This window comes from Myodes glareolus, chromosome 19 (genome assembly GCF_982192425.1).
Source record: "Myodes glareolus chromosome 19, mMyoGla1.1, whole genome shotgun sequence".
In the NCBI taxonomy this organism is placed as follows: domain Eukaryota; kingdom Metazoa; phylum Chordata; class Mammalia; order Rodentia; family Cricetidae; genus Myodes; species Myodes glareolus.
The window spans coordinates 45,867,635-45,877,411 of record NC_142044.1 but is presented as its reverse complement, the minus strand read 5'-3'; the positions used below and the strand labels follow the sequence as shown (position 1 = coordinate 45,877,411).

Genomic DNA, 9,777 nt, shown 5'->3' with positions numbered 1-9,777 from the left:
CACAAACCAGAGAGTGACTTAAGCCAGCAGAGGCAGTGTGCCCTTCTCACCAAAGGCTGCAGGAAGCTACTGTGGTGACAGCTGCTGTCAGCACAGAAGAGAGGGTGCCTCCAGTGGTGGACAGGGGAAGCACATACGTAGGTGATAACTCATTTGCGCAGAATTGCTTTGTGGCCAGCAGGTAGCGTGCTGTGGAGCACTGCGGGGGCTGTGTGACCTGCATGTGACAACAAGAGCACTGCCAAGAAGCCCCTCCACGTCTCAGGTCCACTGTCACCGAAAGTCTCCGACATGAGTGCCCATGACACATGACACCTGTGCTCCATGGGGACCATATATACCCTTGAGGCATATGGGGGGGGGGGGCTGAGGCAGTGCTTATGTGAAAAACACCTTGTCTGTCTGCCAACTGTTCCCTAAAGAGGCTATAGGTCATCCAGATGGAGCCCTGGATGGGGTAGGTGACGGCTCCTGGTCTTAGTGGGTCTGGGCCAGCAAGATGGCCCTGTCAACTGATGCTGGTACTCAACACCCTCTTCCTGTCTGTTGGGTATTAGTGAGCTACCCTAAGTAGAGAAGCTTGGAGGTGCAGCCTAGATAGGCCCAGCCTCAGCAACAGAGCCATGTTGCATGGTCACAACCTCTGCCGTCACACAGACCGGGTACCCCACTAACTACAGAATCCACTACACATAAAGTTAAAGACTTTATTTAGCTTTAAAAGCCCCATGATCCTAGGGCATGCCTGGAGCAGTACAGAAAGGCAGGTACAACTGTCCCTGGGTAGGACTTGGCACTGACCACCCTGACCTGCCTGGTGGCTCCCTGAGCCAAGACCCAGGTAGACCAGCAGGCCCAGTGGTCACGAAAGCATGATGGCCACCATCCATGGTAGCTGGCTGGCAGTGCTGTGGTCCTCGTGGGCAGGGTGCGCTCACTCTGGGAACCGTGGGCCACCACTTCGGCCATGGTTATCACGCCATACATAGTAGTTGAGCATGGTTGCAAAGGCCAGCCAGGCCAGGTAGGGGTAGAGCAGGCGGGCGGCTGGTGGGCTCACTCGGTGCCAGGCTAGGGTAGTGGCGGTTGCTACCCCACTGACAAGCAGAAGATCTGCCAAGGCCTGCAGAGACAGGAGGTAGGGAGGCTAAGGCCATGCTGAGTCTAAAAGTTGGAAGTCTCTCTTAGCCCTGCTGCACCCCTGAGGTGTGACAGCTGCCTCTGCTCTCTGTTATCAGCCTCAGTTTCCCTGTCTGTTAAGTCCCTGCCTGCTGTGCCATGTATGGAGACAGCCCCATGTATGACAGCCCCAAGGGGACACAGCATGTCCAAGCAGCAGCTGGAAGGCTTCTGATCTGAAGATACATTGTCAAGTGTTGACCCAAGCGGCCAGTGTGAGGGGTCAAATTGCCGTGGTGTACACGCCCCAGGGTTAGCAATAACTTTTTCAAGACAGTCTCACTATGTAGTCTTTAGCTGACTTTGAACTAGCTTTGTAAACCAGACTGTCAGACTTAAAGCAATCCTCCTGCCTCTGTTGGGACTACCGGCCAGGCATCTATCACCAAAGCTGTAATAAGAACATTTTAAGGAGAGGTTTTGTCCCCTTGTATCAGCACGCACACAGCACCAGATGTAATGCTGGTGTCTCTTGCCATGGCTTCTAAATCCAAGATCACAGCCCCACCCACTCCAACCTGGCCCTCTGGACGTTCTTCATGGAGGGAAGATGGACTGAGGAGGCGTTAGTACACAGGTCATTGTCACCTAGGCTGGCCTAGCCCTCTTCTGAGCTCAACTGATCCTCCCACTTCAACCTGAGAGCTGGGGCTTCAGGGGCCCCACTGCACCTGACTCAAGCAACTTCTAAAGGGGCTCCAAGCCACCAGCCTCCCCCAAGCTGCAGATACTGACCCCATCTGGGATGTGTGGTCACCTGCTCCCCCAGAGCCATCTCCAATGACCTCAGAGTCAAACTACGGCCACACTTACCCAGCCCATCTGCCGGGCACCAAAGAAGATGGGGGGCCATGCCCAGTTTAGAGCCAACTGACCAGTGTAGAGACCCAAGGGAACCACGGCGTCCTCTGTGAAACCTCCCAGCTCTTTCCAGATCATGTAGGAGCCATACCTGAAACAGACAACAGGTCAGGACATCCCAGGGCAAGGCCAAGACTGCTGCCCTCCCAAGATCACTCCACGATGGCCTGGGTATGTCCTGCCACTCACTGACTTCTGTGTGATCTCAGAGAAGCTGCCTGCCCTCTCTGGGCCTTTGTTTCTTTAAAAAAAAAAAATCACCGTGGAGGTTTGCATTGAGACCCTGAGTCAGTGTGTGGTTACAGGATGAAGGCTGGGGGTAAGGGGACGAACAAATGGCAGCTTGGTTGTGCAGGCTGTTGAAACCAAGAGGCAACCACTGCAGAGGGCTTCTGGGAATGGACCACACCAGGGTCTGGTGCTGTACAGTACGACCGAAGGATGTGGCTGCCACTTGTTTGTCTTGGCACATGTTACCGTTGTCCATACTGACCCTTATACATGGGACAGGCTCAGTAGTGTAAGCTCAGGCAGGGTTCCCAGAGGCAAGCAGGAGAAAGTTCAATCTTGCAATGCATAGGTTGGCAGCCTTGCCACCCTCCCTTCCCTAAGGGGGAAATGATGCCACTCTGTCATGGGGCCTCCCTCTGCACAGGGGCTCAGTGCCCAACCTGATACCATGGGGAACAGGACACTGCAAGATGGCACCTGCAGCCACCTACCCCATGGCCGAATACAGCGTGCCCCAGATGGGAGCCAGTGTCCAGCGAGGCGGATGCCAGGAGGGTTTCTGCAGGGTAGCATACCAGCGGAGGCCCTCACCGCGCACAAAGTAGGAGCCCACGAAGCCCCCCAGGCTGGGCGCCAGAGTGAGGCCCACGGCGGGCACCCAGGATGGAGCCATAGCTACTGCAACTGCTGTCCTGGAAAGATCTGAAAGAGAACACAGGGTGGGTGAAAGACATTCCAAAGAACCATGGGAAGCAGCCCAGCATCGCCTTCAGCGCCTCTGAGGTCCTGTCCCCCGGGATCAACCAGCCCACCTATTGCTGATGGGTGAAGGAGGAGAGCGGAGTCCACACCCCATCCACACTCATGCCCTTGCCCAGAGGTCTCACTCAGCACTCTAGGCCAGGCTCTGCCCTGTGCACAAAGCTACGTTCACATGAACACTCAGGAAAACATTCAAGATTGATGGCCAGCCCTCTTTCCATGTCTTATAGTTGGTCCCGGGCCCTCTGCAGCCAGTCTTTGGGCTGGAATCAAGACCCTGTGAGCTAGAGAATGGGGGACCCTAGTGTGGAAGTCCAGGCTGCTTTGCCTCTGCTTGCTATAGGAGTATTAAGCCAGTCAGTACCCTGACAGTGGCTCGGTTTCCCCATCAAAATAAAATGGTTCCCATGAACACTCACCATGGACAGCAGCTGGAGAATCGGGGTGTCTGCTTGCATTAGATAAGAAGCTGTGCTGGGGAGGTGACGCAGTAGGTCAAGCGTTCGCTGTGCAAGTGTGAAAAGTGAAGTTTGGATCCCCAGTATCCATAGGAATGCTGGGTAGGTGTGGGATCCCAGCCAGACTAGCAGGAATTGGCAAACTTGGCTCCCCGAGAGATACTACCTCAGCAAACCAAGTGGGCAGCTATTGAGGAAGACACTTCATGTCAACCTCTGGCCTCCATACCCATACACAAACATGTACATCACACACACACACACACACACACACAGAGAGAGAGAGAGAGAGAGAGAGAGAGAGAGAGAGAGAGAGAGAGATGAATTAACCTCCCACATACAAATTCTATGGGCTGGAGATGTAGCTCAGTGGTAGGTAGACAGAGGGCTTGATTAGCCAGGTCCTAAATTCAATCTACAGTACAATAAAAACAACTTCACTGCCTGAAGTGGTTTGATGAGAATGTCCCCCATGGGCTCAGATATTTGATATTTGGCTCCTGGTTGGTGGTGCCATTTGGGGAGGCTTAGAAGCTGTGGCCTTGCTGGAGGAAGTACATCACTGGGGGCAGGCTTGGCAAGCCAAAAGCCTCTCCTACTTCAGTTCGCTTTCTCTGCCCCCTGCTTGCCTTTGAAGGAGCGATCTCTCCGCTTCCTGCTCCTTCCACCATGCCTGCCTGCCACCATGCCTTCTCACCAAGATAGACTCTCAGCGCTCTTAGAAGCCAAATACCTTGCCGTCTATAACTTGCCATGGCTATGGTGTTTTAACACAGCAACGGAAAAGTCATTAGTACTGTGCCCAACAACGGGGAGTCTCAAACACTCCCTCCATCAAGCTTCAGAGGACTTTCATTTGTTCGTTTCTGAGTGCTGGGAATCCAAGCCAGGGCCTCAGCATGCCGGCAAGTGTTCTGAACTCCACCCCAACCCTGGACCTGGATGGCAGCTGCCTCCTGCTGCTGCTTCTTCCTCCTCCTCTTCTTGCTGACCCTGAGGACACTGAACCCAGAGCCTCAGGCATACCAGACAAGCGTTTTACCACTGATTACACGACCAGCTATCTTTTCACTTTTTATTTTGAAACAAAGTCTCACTAAGTGTCCTGGTTAGTTTTGTTTGCTCGCTTGTTTTTGTCAGCTTGATACAAGCTAGAGTCCTCTGGAAAGAGGAAACCTCCGCTGAGCATATGCCTCCATCAGATTGGCCTCCGCTGAGCATATGCCTCCATCAGATTGGCCTCCGCTGAGCATATGCCTCCATCAGATTGGCCTGTGGGAGGGACTAGAATAGCCCAGATAGATCTTGAACTTTCTGTGTCAGACTCCTGTGTAGCAGGGATGACTCACCTACATCATTGAGTCATGGCTTAGAGGACATTTTTAATGAGTAGAAAACGGTTTTCAGCATAAGTTTTTGGGGAGGGAGGGAGAGACAGGTCACTGCAGAGGATGAATGACAGAAAGCAGGGTGGGCCCACTTGGCCTTGGGTGGGGAGGCAGCATGTTCTGGAGGTCAAACCTGACTGAGGAGCTGTGTGGATGGGAGCATCTGGGGCTCTGAGAAGCTGTAGGGGAGGGCACCAGGGAGAGTCTGGAGAGGCTGCCTGAGGAGAGAGGGAAGTGGGTAGGGCCTGAGGGCCGTTTGCTATGCATCTTTCAAAGTTTGGACTGGCAACTGCAGTGTCTTACAAACATGGTGGTGCATCCTGTAACCCCTTAGCACTGGGGGGCCCTAGGCAGGAGAATTGTGCATTCTAGACCAGCATGAGGTACACAGATTCTGCTTTAATCAGAGGGGCTAAGAGGTGGAAAGAGTCACTATCCCTAGCTGAGGCCAAGTCCCCGTCACAGTATCACCCCTGCTACAAGAGCTGGCTGCCGGGTCAGGGTTTGCTATTGCTTTTGTTGTTCATTTGTTTAAGACAAAAGCTCAAGCTGAACTCACTCTATAGCCCAGGCTAACCTTTGATTGCATGATCCTCCTGCCTCAGCCTCCTAACTCCTGAGGGCTAGGATTTCAGGCCTGCATACTGTGGCTTCCTCTCCTCTTTTTAGGTGTACAAAGATACTCACTATGTAGCCCAGGCTAGCCTCAAACTGATAGTAATCCTCCTGCCTCAACTTCCCAAAGGCTTAGATTACAAGCAAGCACCAGCAGTAGCAGCAGCAGCATGTTTCATTGTCTGAGATGAAACTCCCCAAATTTAAACTAACAATCTTCCCGACCAACACCAAGTTCCAAACATATCCATCTCCCACAAAGAAACCAACGCCTGCTGGCAGTCGCTCCTTGCTCCAACCCAGGCCGGCTCCTCCCTGCCATCAGGAACCCCTTTAGGTCCCGCAGCACCTTCTCTGAACATTCCTACCAGGTCAGAACCTGTGTAACTGGCTTCCTTCCTGAGAACCCCGCCTTAGAGGTTTGCCAGCCTTAATCGCCCCCTCCCACCCTGCAGCAATACCTCTTCCCTCCTTCCCTCTCTGCAGGCAAAAGTGCTCCTGTCACAGCGCCCAGCAGAGTGGGCAGGCAGGTCCATGCTCTGTGTCCGGGAAGTCCCCAAACGGGATCAACCAATGTCTCTATTGATGGATTTAACAGTCTGTCAAGTCTCCCATTATCCATCCACTATATAGAAAGGGGTGGTGGCTATCCCAAGGACATACTATGAGGATAGGATCTGGGTACAGGACACTGAACTCTAGGCCTCTGCTGCCATCCTCCAGCTGTCCCCAAAAGGTCAGACTGTGTTTATACTCTGCTACACTGAGGGGATCAGAGGGAGGACCCCTATTCCCATTCAAGGTCACAAAACAGGACAGTCACCAACCCCACTTGAGACTGAAGGAGAAAGGGGGCCTCTTGGAGACTGCCCGGTTCCTGAGTCACCCGCCTGGAGGGGTGTCAGACAGGCAGGGGTGGGGCCCATGAAGCTGAGTCACCCTGGGCTAGGCTGAGCTGGGTAGGAGATCAGCCCAGGGTGGAGTCCCTGGAGGGTATAGAGGACCAGGGCAGGAATACTGAGAGGGGGCAAAGCCAGTCTGCTCACCCTTTGTTTATCTCAGACTCAACCTGAAGGCAAATAACATCCAAAGCTTCACCCTGCTACCAGATTGCTAAGGGGCCTTGGGATGTTCCAGGATGGAAGACAGGGCACCAAGATCCCCCTGGAAAACTTCACACAGGGCTGTGGCTATCCGTGCAGGGGACCACTCAACTACTTCCTCTGGGGGAGGAAGTGGCTACCTCTCCACCTCTGGGGAACACTCTGGACAGAGGGTGCAGGGTAATAGAGAGCAGAGCCATGGCTACAGGCCTTCTCCACTTTCACTACCCCACGACTCCCGGGGAAGGAACCAAGGCATCGCTCACTCACTGCCCAGTGGCCCAGGGCTCTTCCTTCATCCTGTCAAAGCTTCCCTGTATCCCTCACAGTGGCCACAAGGCAGGGTTCAGCCACCTCTCTTTGATCCACACAACCTGCTCAGGACCCAAAGGGGGCTTATTGCTAGTGCCACTTTCCAGATGAAGAAACTGAGGTCCAAGAGATTGTCCAGGTTTGTGTCTCTAAAGCCCACAATGGCACACAGTCACTCTGGAATAGCTTTGTCACCTCTGCTTGGGATATAGCTCCCTGGGCAAGGATCAGGCCCACAGACCACCACTATTCTCTTCCCAGTGTCTGAAAGTGCCAACCTCTCTATCCATGGTGCGATCTGTATGCCCGGACCACCTCCCTCACCCAGGCTGGAGCCGGCAGCCTCTGTAGTGTTTCACTCCTGGCTAGGCAAGTCCAGACCTTCTGTTACTCAGGGACATCAGTGTCCCAGTCTGTGAAGCTAGGGACAGGGCCAGTGGGTCTGGGGCACCTGTTGCTCTAGGGCCTCCCTAGAGACCGTGACCTAGAAACAGAATGGAACCAGCCCTCTTCCTTGCGCTGCCTGAAGCTCCGCCCCATTCTTGAGCTTTCCTTCCAGCGATCCATTGCTGTCCCGGGGGAATTTTAGGGCTTTTTATTCTTAACAAACCTGCAAATCCTCATTAATACCTTTTATTAATTTTTTTATTTATTAATACCAGCCAGCCTTTCTCATTCTGAAAGTAATCACTGCGCCAGCAACAGATCGGTTAGGACCGGCAGGAACCGGTCATCATGAAGTCTGGGCAACGCCATTTCCCAACACCCCAGTGGCAACTTTTTCAAACAAAGCAGGCTTTCAGGCGCCGCTTGCACAACCCCAACGTGAACAGAGAAAGCCGAAAAGTCAGATTAGGAAAAAACCGAAGACTAGAGTAAAAAGCAAGTTTGTCGGTCCCACCCGTCAGGTACCCACTGTCCGGAATTTCTGAACGCCAGCGGGTCTCGGTCTAGCCATGGCCAGTCACAGATCTGAGCATGCAGTGCCCGAGTGCACACATCACCGCGCAGGAGAGGCGGCCACAGCATGCACGCAGAGAAGCAGGCTTTGGCATCAGAAAGTCAGGGTGCAAGTCCTGACTCCTATACCTGAACCTTTGCACAGTTTCAGTTTCCCATGGATCTCAGGGCTCCCCTGCAAGGGTGGCAGGATTCCCAGCAGCCAGCGGCCCTCTCCCTTCTGGCTCCCTTCTGCGCCCAGCTGCTGCCGGCAGCAACCTACCCAGTCCCCACCGATAGGGAGGACTTTGGCAGCCGTCCCCAGGATGCCAACCACCCTGAACTGCACACTCTCTAGGGAGGAGTCCCGCCCGCTCGGTGCCGGCCTCAGTTTCCCTTTTGTCTCCCCGCTGTCGGGGTCTCACCTCTCCGCTGTCCCACTCACGCAGTTGCTGGCTGCTCCGCGAAGGACACCGCTTACAGAAGTGGTGGCCGCTGACCCCGCCCCTCCTCACCCCGCCCCGCGCCGCCCCCGGAGGCATCCTGGCTTCCCATGCCCGCCCTTGGTCAGGCATCTCTGTATTCTTCTCAGCCCAGCCCATGGTGGGCACGGACACAAAGGGGAGCGATCCCTGCTCTGGGCACCGCAGGCAGGCCATTGTTCTGCAAACAGGGTGTGGTGGCACGTGCTTGTAATCTCACCACTGGAGGCCGAGACAGGAGGATGACTTTGAGCTCGCGGCCAGTCCAGGCAGCGTATTATACTATATTCTTTTTCGACTGTGCCCGACTGAATTCTACCTATCATTTTATTCTGATTAATATGAGGGGTTGAAGATATAGTTCCGTGGTGGAGTGCTTTCTTTGCCTGCACTGGCCCCTGAGTTCCATCCCTAGCACCATCCAAAACAAAACTAACCATTTTCTGCCCCTTGTGGTAGTAAAGCCCTAGGCACTATGCCTGGCCACACCCACTTGCTCGCAGCCCTCAACCTCTTCCTGTGAGTCATTTAGAGTAGGCTGGCTGACCAAGAAGCCCCACCGGGATCTCCCTCTCTCAACCTTCTGGGCTTGTAACTGGGCTTCACTACACCCAGCGATTTTACACAGGTTCCGGGAATGAATCTCAGATCCAGCGGGTTACAAGGTGGGCATGTGACCCGCTAGACATCATTCCAATGTGTAGCCTCCTGTTTGTAAGCAGCAGCAAAAAAAAAACCCAGAAGGGTTGGTTGTGACATCTCTCAGCACAGCTCTGCTTCTTGCCAGTCCCTGTGGCAACGACAGTGCAAGCCTCGTACATGTCCATCACCTTTCAGTCTCTCTGTGATACCCTTGTCTCCCTCCTGGATCGGTTTCATGTACTACTGTGTATTTGACAAGAAATGAATGTCCCCTGGGGGATCCTCCTGCCAAAGTTTAGTTCCCATATTGAAGAACCAAGAAGTGGGACCAGGTGAGACTTGAAGAGGGGACTCAGTTCCAAGGACTCACTGTGTGACCGCATCCAGTCATGATTCTTGCAGAATAGATCCACCCGTTATCCCCAGTGCAGGTCTGTTATCAAAGCCAGAAGTGCAGGTTCTTGGATGTGGCCCCTCTTGCCAGGCGATGCCCTGCATCCGAGTCCCACCAGCAAGGAGGTCCTTGTCAGACACAGCCTCTGACTTTAAACTTTCCAACCCAAGAACAATAATTAGAATAAACTTCTACTCTATCTAATTGACCCAGTGTGTGACATTCAGTGATAGCAACAGAAAGTGGACCACAGCATCTTCCCCACTGAGTGGCCCTACTTTGTCTGGCTTGAGCCAGACCTTCTAAAACTCTTCCGGTGTGCTTGGAAGGTGACCTCACAAATCTGTCCTCCCCTGTGGTGGACTGATGCCTCGTGAAGAAGGCCACTGTCCTTCAGAACCCTGAAGGTAT

The 9,777-nt window shown here is 53.7% G+C and overlaps 1 protein-coding gene across 4 annotated transcripts; it reads right to left on the bottom strand.

The window, feature by feature from the left end:
- Window positions 1-693: 693 nt before the first annotated feature.
- Window positions 694-8,407, bottom strand: Tspo (translocator protein). 4 transcript variants are annotated; one of them, XM_048444992.3, is made up of 5 exons: window positions 8,274-8,335; window positions 3,453-3,539; window positions 2,763-2,973; window positions 1,993-2,131; window positions 694-1,123 (listed from the first exon to the last, which is right to left on the bottom strand). In XM_048444992.3, exons 3-5 carry the CDS (start codon window positions 2,942-2,944, stop codon window positions 935-937), a joined length of 510 nt encoding a protein of 169 aa, XP_048300949.1. In that variant the 5' UTR covers window positions 2,945-2,973; window positions 3,453-3,539; window positions 8,274-8,335; the 3' UTR covers window positions 694-934. The 4 variants fall into 4 exon arrangements, with proteins under 4 accessions (XP_048300949.1, XP_085534632.1, XP_048300947.1 ...); XM_085678506.2 differs by having other exon boundaries at window positions 3,453-3,678; window positions 8,274-8,289; XM_048444990.3 differs by lacking the exon at window positions 3,453-3,539 and having other exon boundaries at window positions 8,274-8,407.
- Window positions 8,408-9,777: the final 1,370 nt, after the last annotated feature.